The sequence below is a fragment of the Magallana gigas genome, chromosome 4, assembly GCF_963853765.1.
Source record: "Magallana gigas chromosome 4, xbMagGiga1.1, whole genome shotgun sequence".
Lineage (NCBI taxonomy): Eukaryota > Metazoa > Mollusca > Bivalvia > Ostreida > Ostreidae > Magallana > Magallana gigas.
In genome coordinates this window covers 25,834,585-25,853,290 of record NC_088856.1, presented here as the reverse complement: position 1 = coordinate 25,853,290, position 18,706 = coordinate 25,834,585, and the positions used below count along the sequence as shown (strand labels likewise).

General features: G+C 33.0%; 1 protein-coding gene across 1 annotated transcript; it reads right to left on the bottom strand.

Annotated features, from left to right (window-relative positions):
* Nucleotides 1-216: 216 nt before the first annotated feature.
* Nucleotides 217-4,371, bottom strand: LOC105321743 (tripartite motif-containing protein 3-like). Its single transcript, XM_034450851.2, has 2 exons — nt 4,269-4,371; nt 217-2,575 (listed from the first exon to the last, which is right to left on the bottom strand). The coding sequence occupies exon 2, from the start codon at nt 2,566-2,568 to the stop codon at nt 895-897; it is 1,674 nt and encodes a 557-aa protein (XP_034306742.2). The 5' UTR covers nt 2,569-2,575; nt 4,269-4,371; the 3' UTR covers nt 217-894.
* Nucleotides 4,372-18,706: the final 14,335 nt, after the last annotated feature.

Below are 18,706 nucleotides of genomic sequence, written 5' to 3'. Positions count from 1 at the left end.
TTTTTGTTCAGTTATTATAAAAAGACTTAAGCGCCCTCATGGCCCCTTATTGAAGGGGCAAGCCTCTTTTTCTTGATATCAAATAAAAGGTCTTGTAAGTACAAACTCATTTTGTTCAACAAATGAATGTGTTCAAGAATTTTGTAGGTAGCATATTAGACAAAAATGATGAATGTCTTGGACTTCACGCCCCTTCAAACCCCAAATTAAGTAACATAAGATTTAAGTATTTTAATAAATAGATCAACAGCTGTAAATTGAACATTTTTTTTGCTTTTATAAATAATAACAAATTATTGTTAAGTAAAGAGTTTTCATAAAGAGACTTTAGAAGCATTCAGGCCCCTATCTGAAGGAGTCAGCCCCTATTTCTTGATATCAAATGTAAGCCCATCTAAATTTGAACATATTTTGCTTCAGATGTCTTAACAAATTATTAATAAATTAAAATATATTACAGAAAATGTGCAAAAAATTCATACAAAATGTGGTGCTTATTTTCAGGCTCGGGCGAGCTTTGAGGCCTTGCGCAAATTTCAAAATATGGAATAAATAGGATCATCTACAGACATTCATCTACTATCCCTAAAAGTTTGGCGTTTCTATCAGAATTAGTTTTGGAGAAGTTACGTGGTCCTTAACAATTCACTAAATACTCAAACTCACAAATCAAAAATGACGTCACCAACCTCTGATGTTCATGAAAATTTCATGCAAATCGGTTGGTTAGTTCATGAGAAATAGCGTTTGAAAAAGGTCAGATTTTTTTAATAATGATAAAGAAAAGAAATAATACATAAAGAAGAAGGTCTTCCTTTGGAAATAGAAGACCCTAATAATAAAAAGAAACCGTAGAAAAACAATAAGGCCCAAACAATGTAACTAAAGAAGTGTTTATTCTAAATATTGGATTTTCTTTACATTGCCTGTGTAATATTCACACACAAACAGATTGTCATTGTTGTCCACACATAAACCATATGGATCCTCTAGACCACAGTTATCAATGTAACGGAGCAACTGTCCATCCTGATCCAGAATGTGGATACAGTGATTGTCACGATCTGCCGTTAGTATACGACTCTGACTGTCTGTTGTGATACCCCAGGGTTTAAATGGTTTGTTCTTGGTAGCTGAGGGATGACTGGTGTATCTCCATCTGAGTTTCCCGGCCTTATTTACTACCACTACAGCTCCAGCCTTCCAGTCAGCTACACAGATGTCATGGTTTCTGTTTTCAGTGATGTGTTTAGCATAACCATTCTCTGAGTACAGAGGTTTACCTTCTTCATTATATTGAATGTTTTGTTTTGTTTTTTGTTTGTCTGTAGATCCCGGGTAACGGACAACTCTGGATTGAGTCCAATTATCTTTGAACATGGTAACAAGAAGATCACCAGTAGAGGTGACACACAGATTATTTGGTTTCCATTTCCGTAATTTGACCAACTCTTCTGTCTGTCCATTCTTTACTTTATTCACTGTCTTTGTTTGCAATGTAGAGTACAGTAGATCCCCATCACTGTCTACAGCAATATCTGTAGTACTTTCTCTTGATTTTGTCTTGATTGTTTGGATTATAGAACCTTTAATGTTGAAGCATATAATATCTTTATTCCATTTAAACGTCCATATCTTGTTTTCATTTAGACAAGTAACACTGCGTAGATCTTTATACCCAGTTTGTATTGTGGTAATAAGCTCCGGTTCATCCAGTAGTCCTCTGGCTGAAGTGTTGGGTTGTTTCAGTGACAACACATTTCCGTCTGTAGCAGTAGATAATGGGATGACCAGTCCAAACAAACTATACAGCTTCGCGCGGTCTATTGGGTTTGGAATGAATTTTGGCAGAGATATCTGAACCTTTGGTGAAGGTTTGCTGAACTCTTTGGTCTTGGAGATGTATTCAATGGTAGAAGATACTTCAGTGGATTTCTCAATTTCCTGTAAGGCCTGTAGAGTTTGCTTAATGAGAGACAGTATCTGTTTGATTTCATCTAAATGTTTCTGTAAAATGTCTCTGTGTTTAACTTTTATCTCGCTAATTTCGGTGTTCATCTTGTTGATAACAATGTCGATTTCTCTGTGCCATTGCTCTCCTTGTTTGGACATTTCTGTTGTAAGTTTTTCGTATCCTTCATCCAAGTTGGCGAGCTGATTTTCCAAATCGAGCGCAATTTCTTCATATGAAGGTGAAATGTGGATTTTTAACTCTTCTACATCCTTCTGAATAATGACTTTCTTCATCATATAAACATCTGAAACTTCTACAAAGCTATGCCCCTTGTGTTGATCAGATGCCATACAAGAAGAACAAACACACATATTGCAATCCTCACAATGCATATCACAGGTTTTGTTTTGATGCTTTGCACATTTTGGATAAATGAGGGTTGATCTTCGTTTCTGGAATGGAACTATTACATGTTTATAATATCCATCTGAGATATGATCTACTACACACGACTTGCAGAGGTTGACATTACAAAAGTCACAGTAGCTGTGTACTATGGCGGTCTCACAAAGGTCACATCTGTGCAAGTCTTGGGCACTAGAACGAGGATCCATGGTAAATCTATGGATAAAATATTAATTCCATCTTAAGAATCAAAGGTTATTTACGATTGACTCTAACTCGTCAAATCAAATGTTAAGTAAGATTGGCATAATTTTAGAAATGCAATTTTGAATTAAAACATACTTAATAGGCACAGCCATCAAAATCTTTTGGCTTTTAAAAACTTGAATTTTTGAATTTTTTCTTTAACATATCCCTTTTGTCTGTATGTTTTGTTGATTCCATCATAAATCTAATAGCAAATATATCATGTTTATGTAATGTTATAAGTTTTATGGACTGAGCCACTACATAAAGAGTTATACTAATAAAGACACAACGTCACAAGCGGGTGATTTTTGAAAATGTTTAGATATATTTTTGTATTCATTTGATTAATTTGGTTGCACATCATCCTATTTAAGCGGTAAGGTACTGAATCGATTATGCGAATTGCTTTTTCATAACTATTGAATTTAATTTTTGAAAATGTTTATATTTATTTGGCGTATACTTCTTATGCATCATTTATTTTTCATAGTAAATTCTGCTGATTTAGAAACAATGAGTCGCCTTGACTTGGAATAAAACATTATTGTGTGGATGTCCCTCTTTGTACAAAATAAACAGCAAAGATCACCGAATATTTCTCTGCTTATTATAAATGACCATTGCAATTACGAAAGATACATGGATACATCTTTTTTATGTTCACTCCACTTGGTTGTATATAGTTTAAGAAATATTTTTTTTCAAAATATACATATAAATATATGAGTGAATGTGGATTAAACAGCGGGCAAAAGAATGGCCTTTTCAAGTTCCCTCCATCTATATCAGAGATCAAGGTATACATATTTATAATACTAATAGTATATACTAAATCTTTTACTGTTTTTATAAATACAAATGTATTATGAACTTGGTCAAAAAATGACATTTTCCGAGAGAGATAGACAATCATAACCATTTAGTACAATATTAATATCATTTGGTATGTCATGTTTATTCATGTATCTAAACAGAGAAAATTGATTATAATATTGACAATTAAGAAAAAATGAAATGAATCCTCATAGGAATACCACCATCTTAAACATTTTGATGATTCAATTAGATTATGATTAGAAAAATCTGCATTGAGATCACGTGAAAAACTTATGAATTGACAATGGAATATCTTTAAATTTCTTTTTCCATGGTTGTATAATTCAACTTTTGTTTTAGTACAAGATTAATGTTTTGCGAGCTTTTCTTGAATTTGGCTATACTTGTCGCAGCTTACTGTTTGGCAAAGTATTCCATAATTTAAATGTTGACGGTAAAAAATAACTTTTATAATATGCAGCAGTTCTGGGCTCAATAAACTTACTTTGAATATCACTTGTCAAGTTACAAACTAAAAGCACAAAACAATTCTTTGTTAAAATTGCATCTAATATAAACCTTAAGTTTTCCTGAATGCTACAGGTCGTTAGTTATACAAAACAAAGAAGTTATCTATAAATACATTGATTCATCATTGAGCAATTGTATTTCAACACGGTCATTCTTAAATTCCTTTTGCAGATAGAGTTAACTAAAACGAAAGTAGCTGTTAAAACTGTGCAATTTGTAAATAACCAGCTAAATTATATCTTTGAAATAAAAACAAACTTATATTTACAAATTTCGGCTTGAAATCTAACAAATGTTCTGAGAGAATACATACCGTATAAATAATACTGAACATACGTGATCTTTACTTCATATTTATCATGGCCGGGCGTAACGGAATGTTGTCACCTGACAGCTATAAAAATAGAGTAATTCCCCGTAACTCGTACTTGACGTAGGTACTGTTGGTGAAGATACATTGTCACTTCGTATTCTTTGAAAGGAATGAAATTAACTTCAGTTTTAATATTTTTTAATTTGATTTGTCTTAATATATGTAATCTTTGATCAGCTTGTTTCCTTAACATGGTGATTATTTTGAAACAATGTGACAAAGTTGAACGTAAACTTGACGGTTTTTCTCCAATCCATGCAACATATCATAACAAAAGCAACAATAGCTCGGTTCATGTACTGATAATCTTTGATTAAATTTTATAAGTCTATTTTTCAATTTCTTTTCCCAGTAAATGTAAACATTTTTTGTTTATAAGTTAAAGTGTATTAAGCATACATCTAATATGTGTTCACTGCGCTCTACCTGCAGTTCTAACCTTTACATATGATACCATATATAACAAACTGGCATAAACTTTTTGAATGCGACAGCATAGTTTTAAATGATTATTTTTATCATTTTTTATTCAAAAAGATTTTTAGATCATATACTTGCGGTGTTACGAATTAATTATTCACTTATGATATTTCAGGTGGTATGGGGCAATTATCGATATCAAACAGCGGGGTTCGAATTTTTTACTTACAGAGTTTACGCTCTAATTAACCCATTGCGCGTCGCTATTAGGTATCAATTTATGGAAATAATACTTGGCTTTATTGTTTATTCCAATAGGATGTACGTCACAATATTGAGACGTCCCATACAACCTTATATTTCTTCCCGTGTAAAATAATAAATTTACTAAAAGAGTGTTTGATATTGGTTGTGGAATTATTGCTGCTTTTGAAGACAATTAATAATGAACACAATCTCCCATTTCTTAGTTTTTTTTAAAGAATTCTCTGTCTAAACAATTCAATGATACGTCTTGAAAAATTCTTGATTCAGCGCGAAGCTTCCTTGGACGAAGACATAATGATAACCAATCGTAGCAAAAATCAAATGTTATATTCACTTCGTAGGTCACATTCATTTTAATGTAGGATATCAGGCAATCAGACATACTGTAGCTGGGAAATAACCAATTGTATAATAAATGCACTATTGCAGACATGGAGACCTTGCTACCAGTACATATATTGACGGAACCTAACCATCTGCTAGAATACTGAAAGCAGATAAAACGCCTTCAAATGATGGCACGTACTTTCATGGCCCTCTAACTACGTTTATTTGCAGGCTTGTCAGAACAATTTTTAACTATTACAAATAATTTATTAAATTTGAAAAACCAAATGTCTATACTAAAATGGGTATAGACTCGATAAAATTAGGATGGAAATCGCTATAGGTGTATTATAGAGACTGAGTGTTAGATTAGCAGCGAAGTTACTTTTTGTATTTTCATTGAGATGGAAAGTAAAAAAAACTTAACACGTGTTACATATTGCACATATATTTTTCTGGAAATTAAAATTCCCTTCCCGTCATTTTTTAAAGTAAAAACACCTTAATTTTAAACGAAACTGTGTTTAGCGACCTGAAGAAAAATAACATAGGTATTTTAGTGTAATTGAAAGGAATTGGTATTTGAAACTGCTTCGAAAATTATTGTCAGAACTTTCCATTTTAGTTCAGTAGGTTCGCTGGGCTTCTGATGTTTAGAGATTAATGAGCTAGCTGCTTTGGTTGTAGCTGGTCTCTGCAATCCTCGTTGGCGATGTAGCTACATTTGTTTTGTGGCTGAAATAGCCCCATAGGCGTCGGAACCGGGGGGGCTAGGGGGGGCTTAGCCCCCCCACTTTTATTGCAAAGTTATACCTAACCATTAGAAAAATAGCATGATAGAGGGTTCAGCCCCCCCACTTTTCTCGCAGGATTAGTCTAGCCCCCCCACTTTCAATTTGCTTCCGACGCCAGTGAGCCCAGTTACTTTAAACAAATAAAGGTACTCGTTATAATGTCTCTACTCTGGGAATGGTCATGACCGAGTGAAAGTACAGTCGAGTACTTGAATATTTGTTGACATCCCCAAGTAAAACGTTTAACAACACGAGGTTATGGAAAAGCTTTTTGGGTTATTTGTTTCATATATTTAATCGAAATAAGGTAAGATAAAATGAAGATTTATTAATTTTGATAGCTCCAAACGTTTCGACCGAACACTGCACAGTTTAGTTTTAAAACTGCGTTGTAACACTGCGAACAGACATGCACTAAGGATTGGCAGCAAACCTACCTGTCGTATTTAATTGTAAAAAAAAAAATGACCCTGTCCTCGTACGGTTATCAATAGGGCAGTCTATAACTATAAAGCAAATGGTGCATTTCATGCATTTATATCAGAACTTGCAAAGTAAACACTTCAATTTTGCTTTTTTAGAGTTTCTAGATTATTGGCGCCGTATTTTCTATATTAGACCAGAGACTAAAAATGATAGGACAGATTTTCTTTCTAGTCAATTTGTTTCTGATACAGATGGTGGTTTGTACGGACAGCCACTTGTAAAATATTGAGAAAACGGTAGAAAAATTGCAAGACTATGTTCTGTCAGTTACTAGGGAAAACGTAAAATGCAAACAAATGGTGAAAGATTTGACGGACAAAGATCTCAATCAAGATAGAAGAATAGAAAATTTAGAGAAAATGTTTTTCAAAAATAATGACTTTTATACGGGAGCGAAAGCGAAGAAGACACGAAATGCACAGAATTTAGGCAGTGATCATCCTAATGTGGAAGGAATAGATGCTAAGAAAACGATGCCAAAAGGGCGAGTTTTGGAAAGGTCACTGTCAAAACGAGCAATAAATTCTGGTGAGACAAATTTTCAATTTTACTCGTTTAAAAATTGAACTGAATAAATATTAAATTTCTTTATATTTTACATGTACATATACGTTGAACATAATGCATAGCATATTCATGCAAAACAAAATTTAGAATATAAGGTCCGGGTAATTTTATGCCGTCCCGTTATTGCTCCTTCATTTTCACTTTTTTTATAGTCTATTTATGAATCAAGTCGATTATTATATTGATTATGTTTTGTTATTTATTCGAGGATTTATACATGTAACTATGTGACGAATGTAAGTTCTTAATTATTTCTTGAAAATTTATCTTTTTTAAAGTAGAAAACGTTGCCTTCTTCTCCTATTTGACTAAAAGTCTACATCAGCCAGGCATCAGTCACGTTTTAGTTTTCAATTCTGCTCCTACAAACATTGGCGGTCACTATAACAGGTTTTCTGGAGTGTTCACGACCCCCCAGTCTGGAGCCTATGTATTTACGTGGACGTCATTCTGCTCTCCGGGGGGATATTTCAGCCTTGAGCTTATGGTAAATGCTAATGCATTTGACGGAATTGTGTGCGATGCCTTAGGAGCAGATTGGTTTAGAACTGCGTCCTCTACTGCAGTCGCACACATTAATCAAGGGGATGTGATATTCATTCGGACCCACCATAACATAACGACATCAGGAGACATTTCAAGCTACATTAATGCGCGAACCTCCTTTGCAGGATGGTTTTTGTTTTAAAATGTTTATATTATTCATGAAGTAAAGAATAATTACATGTATAATCATATTCTTTTTACTCCCCTTCTGAAGGATGGGATCCCTGTATAATGGACGCATTTATCTTGCTTTATGACGTTTTTTGCGATGGGATCGTATTACGTCGATTAAAATTTTCCTATTAATTATAAGTCGTGTAAATCGTTTTTTTAATCTTATAATTTTTTAATCTTATAATTCGATACATTGATTGTTGTACTAAAAACTTTGTCAGCAAATTTGGGCAACAGACAGGGTTACGGAGATCGTATTTAATCGTATGAACGACTATAGAGCTTGCACAACTACATTGACCATTTGGTGCAGTGGGGCCATGAGTGTCGCCACTCATTTTGACATAACGAGAGAGAGAGAGAGAGAGAGAGAGAGAGAGAGAGAGAGAGAGAGAGAGAGAGAGAGAGAGAGAGAGAGAACTGACAATCGACTTACATGTAACAAACTTGCATCCATGTGAATATCAATTTGAACCTTACACTTTATAAAATCATACACGAAAGTGAATATGCGTTGTAAGTTGTAACCGTCCGGTGGTCGTTGTTAAGCTTTAGGGCGAAATGGTCCGACAATATAACAATGGTCTGTTTCACGAAGGGTCAAACTAGATTTATTAAGTACGTAACATCAGCGTCTTCCACTTCAACTTTTGTTTGTAATCAAATATGTTCTTGTGTTTACTACACGCCTCAAACTGGTACTGACCTTTTTCAGTATTATTATCTTTTTTTTGCAAAACTACTGAACCCGTTTCAACAAAACTTTGCATTATATAGTTTCTATTCCTATTATCGGTACCGGTGTTATATAGTGCCTTTTCCCCCTAGCCATCTTTCCCCCCGGAAAAATGGCTATATAGCAGTTCTTCCCCCCGGAAAAATGGCTATATAGCAGTTTTTCCCCCAAGGAAAGCTGACTATATAGTGGGCTTTCCCCCTTTTTATAGCCAGATTACCCCCACGGAAAACCTACTATATAGTGGAGTTTCCCCCATTTTTACTTTCCGGCCATGTTTATTGCGGACCATTCGTGACAATGATTTGCAATAATTGATATGATATTAATTTCTCACAAAAAAGGATAATTATGGCATTGATTAATACATAGAATAAAATACATGGTTTTTCAACCCCAAATATGAACTAAGGCATGCGCCTTCATAACATTCATGTGTCATCATCGTTTATTTCACCTGTTCTCACACCTTTTTGGAACGCCTTTTACACGGATTTCGGAATACCTCGAATCTTTTTCATCTATCGATGCTTATCTACAGTTTTGACTTCGACGTTATGAACACGTGAGAACTCATTTGAGTGAAAATACGCCGGTTTGGAACTTTAATTTCCAAGTGTATTACCATCAATGTATAAGTTTCTCCCAGGGAACTAACTGACCAATCTTGACTTAATTTTGTAGAGGAAGGGAATAAAAAGTGGAAATGTATTACTCCCTTCGTCCAAAAGGCTATCAATTTTAAATGAATACCGTTAGAATTGACGATCTTAAAAACAATTATATATTTCTTCTAAATATCAAACGGGAGACAGGATGCAATGATATGATGAGAAACTGAAATGTTTAAGTTTCACTTTGACTGATGGGGTTCTAAATCATGGGTAAGGGGTATTTTAATTATGTATTAAAAGATATTATGATGTAAACATTTAAAAAAAACAATGAAATGTCTTCACAACCAGAACAATGTCGCTATCTTTGCTGGTTACTTTGGAAAATGTGAAATGGAGCCTGAACTAACTTTATGTTTATATTGTCACTCACTATTTGCTAATTTTTCCACTTTTAAGTTTGCAACGTGATTTATAAATATAAAACGATGCCATATAAATCAAGATATACGATTCAATTACCTAAATATTTTATACTATTTGTTTTATATTTTTGCAATAAAGATTTACTTGTGTACCATATTATTTCTTCGAACAATTAAACAAGAGTAATTAAAAAAAAACAAAAAAAAAAACCCCCAAAACAACCAACACATATATTGTGATGAGCTGACTTTTTTAAAATATGAGCTTGTTTTTCTAATCATCTAACAAGTAAAAAAGTCGTAAATGCGCTTAGGTTGGTTATTTATTTTTGATTTTCGGTTTCTCCTTTTATGAATAAAAGTTCATTGATTCATTTATCTAATTATTTATAATAACATTAGTCATCTTATGAATTGATTAAATGTTTTGAAGAATAAGGAATTTTACCCGCGAAATTTTGTGAAAAATTTTGTTCGTAAATTAAAAAAAAAGTAGCAGAATTAAACGTAATTTTCAATCATTTTGATAAAGAAATATATGAGTGATTGTGTATTTTTAAATGATGTTTTTACTTTTAAATGACAGTAAAAATATGTTCATGTGGTCATCTATAGTTTTTGGGGGTTGGTTTTTAATCAACTCTCCTATGCAGTCACTCGGACAAACCGAAAGTGAAACAGTGTTTGGACCTCAGCACAAATCATTGCTCCTGACAAGACTTAGTTCTTGAAAATAATTGATGAATTCGATGTAATGTATGCTAAAGCATTGTTCTTCAAGGAAACTTATTTACAAATACCATAAAAATAGACAGATTTTAAATGGTACGAACAATTTAAATTTTTTTTGTAGTCGTATGTATTCCTACGCCAGAGTTCAATATAGTCTCGTTCAACTCGACGCTCAGCTGTCTCCGTAAACCCTTGTCGGAGATTTACGGTGTCAGCCGAGCGTTTGGTTGAACGAGACTAGAGTTCGATATTGCTTGGATCCATACAATTTTCGAGAAATATTTCTACCACTGATACATAGTTTGATTGAATTAATTTTATCTTTAAATATTATTTAACATGATTCATATGGAGGTTTTTCGACATTCTAGTCGAAAAAGTTCAAAAATTCATATTATAAAAATATGCGTAATTCAAATTAGAAACCACGTATACATGTACTTGTCATGCAAAATAACATATCATTGATTTTAAAATAAATAAAGATCGACAAAATCAACTCCCGCCAGTTCTTCAGTACTTTGATTGAGATATGGGGCCCTAATAATACGTATTCTTTATAATTGGATTTCAAACAAATTTCTCTAAATCAGAAGTTTAGCTTGGATGAAATTTTCAGAAACAAACAAACAGTCTGATAAATTTATCAAAAAATTCCTAAAACATTCTCGCTTAATACAATTTCAGAACACAGAATTATGCATATAAGTGTATAACTTGTAAAACTTTTTTCAATAAATTACCTAAATTAAGTTCTATGTGTAACTCCATTACACACATCTTCAACTTTCAGCATTGTCTATAAAAATAATAAATTGGCAAAATTTACCTGTACAGATGAATGCAGATATACATGTATGCAACCTGGGAGTGTAGATACATTGATTTAAATCCTTACTGGATTTCCATTAGTATTTTTTATAAAATCTGAACCAAAAACGTGAGGGAGAAACCCTACTATGGGGGAAAAGCTACTATATAGTAGCTTTTCCCCCCGGGGGGAAAGGCTACTATATAGTAGGTTTTCCGGGGGGAAAAGCTACTATGGGGGAAAAACTGCTATACAACACCGGTATTTTTGAATACTTACTCCTATGTTTTATAGAATCTCTTAGTTTTTATAGTATAATAAAATTTGTTGTGGCTTAGAGGAAACAACGGAATCAAACTGGTAAACACAATGGTCCAACTATATTTCACTAATCGTAACAGCAACATAGCCCGACAAAAGAGTACATGTAGCAGTAAAGTACTTTTACCAATATATGAATGAAAATAATACTTAGCAATAGCAGGTTAAAAATGTCTTACCGATTTCCTAAACACTAGTGTTGTATTACATTCAAATTGTATTCATTATTTCAGTATGGGTTAATTTTCTTTTTTTAGAAATCGTTTGTACGGTGTTAAACGCATATGGTTAGCGATCTGCCATTGAGCTCGTTGAACCTTGCAGCCAATATTTTAAAAAAATGCCAAATTATAGGCCTGCAAATTGTTTACGGAATACTAATAAAATATTGCATGATAATTGGCACATCCAAAGACATAAAACGAGTATAAACATTATAAGAAAGAGCATTTTAGCTGTACAGCACAGCATTGATGCCAATTGATATAAATACGTTTTTTACTATAGCGTGCATATCAAACAACTAGCGAAATTATAGTTTAACGTCTGATAATGTTAAATGAATATGTTGTACAGTACTAACAAGATTTTAACGAAAATTTTAAATCTTATATTTTATTTTAAGGACAAGGCTAAATTCTGCTAACCGCTATTACAAACAGAATGCAAAGGGGTCGCTCATTTACATTTGACCTATCTAGCAAGGTGTATACTTTACTTCTAGTATTTTTTCTCACCGCAGCTCTTTATCTTTTTATTATCATATAATATATTATTATAATTCTATTTTGTGGACAAACCTTTACCAAAATAAACATTCAGATATTAGTAAAAACAATATAGGATTTCAATATTACTCAGATGGCTTAGTAGAATGATTGTGTGTTCAACTGAGTCGAGTGAAAGTCAAGCATTTGTTGATTTACTTGAAACTTTCATATCCCCTTTTTGAACTACTTAATGCTACTGTCAAATATTCAAACAACACATCTTTAATTAAGAATTATCTAAAAACTTTTATTCATCTGAACTATACATGTAAATGTATTTAATGTTCCTCGACACCCCGTGACCTCTACGTTTTACGACAGTACGGCAAAACATGGCGATATTATTGCATTGTGAAACAGTTTATTTAACGACATTTTGTGTCTATCTCTGTGGCGCAAAGAATGTAACTTCGATCTGTAGGGAGTTTTTTTTAAATTTTTCATGAATAGTAACTGTGGTAAAATTAAAAAAGTGGATTTTTTTCTTCCAAAATTGAACTTTTTTTCTCTCATTTTTAAGTCAAACATATGCTTTAAATCCATATTTTAAAGTTCTTTAAAGAATGGACTTGTATGCAGAATTTTTTAAAGATGTGTGGAGCTGAGGACCCCTTACCTTTTTTAAATTGATTTTTTCATCATCCGTTTATAATTAGTATTGGCTTACTTCTCGTGGTCGACTCCAAACACTTATGCCGTTGACGTCTGATAAAAAACCCCAAACACTTAGCGATAATAATTAAAGTGTGTGAAATTTACACAAACATATGTATGTAATAGTTAACTGAACTGATAGTTAAAAAATCCCACTACAATCATGTATAAGACGATTTGCAATTACATGTATGCATAAGTATACTTTTGTTCAAAGCTATAATTATTAGATTTACAAGGTCAGAAGAGACCTTGGGTACCAAAAACCTAGCATCTTAAAAAAATAGATACATGTAAGCGTCACTGCTGTGATCTACGGACCAATCAATGCAATGAAGGGGAAGCTGTTATTTTCATGTCTAGCTTCGCCAAAAGTAAGACATCGTGAATTGTTGAAAGGACAGTAACTTAATTCACAACCAATCTGTGTTACTTATATATAATATATGAATACGAAAAACTATTGATATTTGTTTTGCGTTTGATGATTGAAAATAAGGACCAAAAGCTTATCCGATAAGATTTAAAGTTACACAAAACATACATTTTTGTTGATTTTATAGTAGTTTGGGAAACTATCTTATAGAATATTGTACTTGTTCATGCATTTTATTGACACGGAAATACTAGATTCGGTAGTTGTTATCTTTTAGGAGGAATTTTACGCGACTCTACCTTAACCAATCATTGCCAGTTAACCTTATTTCCTATACAATCTGTAGATAAAGTACAATAATATCCCATTTTCATTCACTTAAAGGTCACAGGACATACACTGCAAAAAGGTTCGTTTCTCTCGAATGTCTTAAAGATACATGGCATACTTTCCAAGACTTTGCTGTCAATATAATACACCATTTTCGATTCTTTTACTACATATATTATATTTACATTATTTTTCAGCCAAAAATGATCGGGATATTTATTTTTGTAATTTTGTCCTCGATACAGTCAGCTGTCTGCACGGATATTCAATTACAACAGCTTGAGAAAATGGTTAACAATTTGTACGACACCATGTCGATAGTTCTTAAAGAAAATGTAAAATACAGGAAACTTGTGAAAGATCTAGAAGAAAAGGTGCTCGCGCAAGAAGGGAGCATTAGACAACTACAAGAGAAATGCCAATTAGTAAATGACTCACTACTAACAGAATCAGAGGACCCCAGCTTTGAAAAGAATCAAGCTATTGTCGAGGAAAACGATATCAATGTCACGTCAATTATGAATGAAAATTTACATAAAATAAACACAAGACTTGGTCTTGATGCTGGGCATGGTAAGTAGATAGATAATACTTCATACTGCCGTAATTTAGATGCACTTAATGATTTTTGCAGGCTAATTGTAGGTGATATTTTCTCTTCTTTGAGATTCACTCATACAAAATTGAAAAAAAGAATTTAATTTTTGATTATCATTTTGGCCTTGAAACAATCAAACAAAACGAACATGTCTTTCCCAAAGAAGAAACATTAACATATTACGAAATATTAACAAATTTATGCAATATTTATTCAATACACTTAAATTCACGTCCACAAAAAATGTTTTTCAACTGGCTGAATTAGTTTGCCTTTTACTTAGGAAGCCATTCGAATGTTGCATTTTTTTCGTACATGGATCACGATCTTCCGACTCCAAGCCCTGATCATACTCTGGTATTTGATGTGTCACCAACGGACACAGGCAACCACTACAACAAATTCACTGGTATCTTCACCGCTCCACATTCGGGTACATATGTCTTCACATGGACATCCTACTGTGTTGCGGGCTGTTGTGAATAATGTTGTTCTCGACAGCTCATACTGCAATGCAGCTGGTGCCCAATATCATAGATCTATCACGGGAACTGTGGTTGCCCACATTAATCAAAGCGATGCCGTATTCATTCGAACACATCCAACTGGTATAAATCAGGGGGAATCGTAAGTAGTGATAATCACCGAACAACGTTCGCGGGATGGTTACTGTTTTAAATTGACATTGCATACATTTTTAAATTATAAACCGTTTAAGCAAAGAACTTATCTTTGATATTCTTGTATTGACAAGTTTGTGAAAAGTGAATATCAAAAAAACCAATCACCACTTATCATTTAGCAGTTTTTGTCTATGAATGAAAGTGTGGAAAAATTGACTGCAAAAGTCTCTTTTGATATTTTAGCTGTGTATTTCACAACTTTAGATGGAACACAACCAAAATATTTAAATAATAACATGGTAAGCATAGTAGTTTTGTTATTCATTCAAGACGAATTATCGGATATACTGAGAGTTTGGATTTATAGCACGCAATTATTCGATTTTTTTCTTCTTCAGTCAGTTTCGAATAAAGGAAAGTAAGTTTGTTTGAAAACTTTCTTGAAAATGTTTTAACCATAAGCATAATAAACTTTCATTCTTTGCACGTTCACCAGTGGAGGAAGTGACGTAATAAGTTTAAAAAATATCACTTTATTGTTATACGTTATTTAGATATCTTCCTTGATTTGACATATGCTATCAATACATAAAACATTTAGAAAAAAATTCATTAAAATTTGAGAATTATAGCGCTCTGGAACGCCTGATTGCACAATATTATGTACTGAATAATCTACGATTTTGTGTATTACCGTTTGATAACACACGAATAATTTTATGAGTTTTGTGTACGTAACATAACCCCAACGACCTTTAATCTGGCCTCAAAAGAGGCATAATTTAAATAACATTTTGAAGAGGTCTTAATAATGTTATAATTTAACAGATTGATAAACAAGGAGTTCACCATTTAAAGTATGTCAAGTTTCAATGTTTCGATGTTCTTATGTTTTTTTTTAAAATTACATAAGCTTTGTTTTGTTCTTGATAAATATAAATGTACTGCAAAACCCCTTGCAACAGTTTGATCGGGTATAGGAAAACAAACAGAAGAACATAGAACATCTTTTTGTCAGTGATAAATTAAGGTCAGACGACACGTTCCTCAAGAATCTTTTTGTATCTCCTCGTAATAAAGAGTTCCAATAAAAAATATTAATTTCATTATTACTTTAAAAATGATCAAAATTTACTTTACAGTCCTTACCTTATTTGACATGTTTTGATCTTTGATTTCAGTACCCTCAATGAATATGCTTTAGACTCTTTACCATCAATGTGTCGAAAAAATGAAGTGACATATACTGGATACAAGGTTATTTTCGTCCCATGTAATTTACACAAGCAACCGGTTTCGCCCCGTCTTGAATTTGCTTATACACAGTTTTGTTCAAAAAGAAATAATTTGAGACTTTAAGATTCGCCTATTGTCTTAAATTCGCCCGCTGTCAACAAGGGTGAAAATAAAACGGGGGCGAATATTTCCCTGTATACAGTAGTTTGTTCAACGATATGAATCATTCAATAAAAGAATGTAGTTAGCAAGAGGTATTCCTGATCAACGTTCTAAACCTTAAATACCAGCATCAATATTATTCGAAGCATGGTTATCCAATATTCCTTTAATAAGTGCATTGAAATATATCATGAAATCATATCAATTCAAAAATTGATATAACGCACGAAATTCAATCTGGTCTCTCATTACTTTTGAGATGAAGCAAAAATTAACTGAACATTAGTGTTCTAACATACATAAAAATGTTGCTTTATGAATAAACCCGTCGTTTGTGGCGGCAAGATGTTAAGATATTGTAAAACAGTTATTGATTATAATACGTACAAGTAATTGTTATGTGTATCATATGTGACAAATAGATTCAAGTGCATTTCGTTTTTTGTGTTATCATTAACTATACAGTAAATTTAAATAAAAAAAATGAAATTGAATTTTGTAGAAAAAAAACCCCAACGCACTTATGTACTTTTTCATTCCATCAAATAGGACAAGAGAAATATATTGTTAAATCTAATGATGAAGACGAATCAAACTATTTTATTGATACGGATTAGGTGATTGGTAGTTATGTGGAAAATGCAACCATATATATGTTGTTTGCGATAGCCAGACCATCAACACACTTTAATAAAGTAGGTAAAAATAAGTAGTAGCACAAGCTGCGATGGAGGTCACGGTTTTATGAGTAAACATATCATTAATCTCCTTTAGGCCAGCAATATCATATCATATTAAAAAATTCAATACCATCATAGTATTATTATCACAAATTAAGTCATAACAGAATAAAGTATGACTACATCTCTGTCATCAGCACAGCAAACCATGTGATTTCCTTGTGTCAAATCAATAACTTTATAGAATGAATTAAATGGAAATTCAATATCATTATGATACTACATTTTTAGGCGTTTTCTATATACCGTGCAGAAATTAAGCATTATTTTGTGACTTACACATGTAATAAAAAGTAGGAAATCCAGCCATTTTCTGTCATTTTTGCTTTTATATCGGCATTAGATGCTGTTTTAATTTGATTTGACCAAATCCTAAAATGATTGGAAAAGTATGATTTCTAATTATCTTGTCCTCGATACAGGTATGCATGGGGGAAGCAATTGCAACAGCAACGGTGGAAAAACTTCAGGACGCCATTTTGTCAATATCTACAGAAAATGCAAACTAAAACATACTGGTGGAAGATCTGGCCGAAAAATTGATTCTTCAAGAAAGACGTATAGGAGAGTTAGAGAGAAAGTGCAATATAAGCAATGATGTTTTATCGGAGGAGTATACAAATAAGTCAGCAAAGTGCAGAGAACTTAGAAAACGATTATGATGCCAAAAGGGTGGATTCCAAGATATCAACATCATAATGTCAAGTTTTACAATTGGAACAGTTAAGGCGTGCAGTTGACTCTGGTAAGGAGAATTTCTCTCTTTTTTTTTAAACATATAAGTCAATGCAACAGCGGGTTTTCACAATTAAAATACCTAAAACAAATTTGTTTTTTTTTTATTTTTCAGGAAAAAGTTGCTTTTTTCGCCTACATGAATTGGGATCAAGAGACTCCAAGCCGTAGGCACATTTTAATCGATGTGGTTCGTACAAATTTAGGAGACCACTTCAAGTTTTCTGGTATTTTTAATGCCCCTCAATCTGGGACATACGTTTTCACATGGGAAGGCTACTGTTTTGTGAGAGGGTATACATCATTTTAGATTGTTGTGAACGCTAATGTTTACATCGGTTTACACTGTAGTGCCGGGCGGGGGGGGGGCTTTTTATTATAGACCTGTTTCGGGGACTGTGGGGGCAAAAATAGATCAAGGAGATGTGGACACATTTGAACACATCCAACTGGTTCAAATGGAGGGAATGTCGTTAGCAGCATTTATCATCGAACAGCATTTGCAGGATGGTCCTTTTTTTAAGATTGCATTTTCAGCATTTTAGAATTAAAGGCTAAAATACTTTCAATTTTTTTTTCATCTTTTTATGTGTGATCTTGTTAAATAAACCATGCGTGGCCAAAATAAAATAAGATTAATTAGAGTGCGAACCTAGTTTTCTAATTTTCAGGATATTTATCGCTTTATAGAATAAGTTGATAGATGGTACAGTACTAACAAATTAATCTTAATACATCAGTTTTACGTGAGATACTGATTAAATTAATTGGTGAGCACATGACTCAGTTATCGGATGCGTTAGGCCAGTAAGCGTTAGGTCGCTGGTCCAAAACACACTGTGGTCACTTCATGGTAGGTGCTGTGCACTTTGACAAGGCACTTTATCTACATTGTCTTAGTCCGCCCGCATGAAATCGTGTACAGGCTTACAGT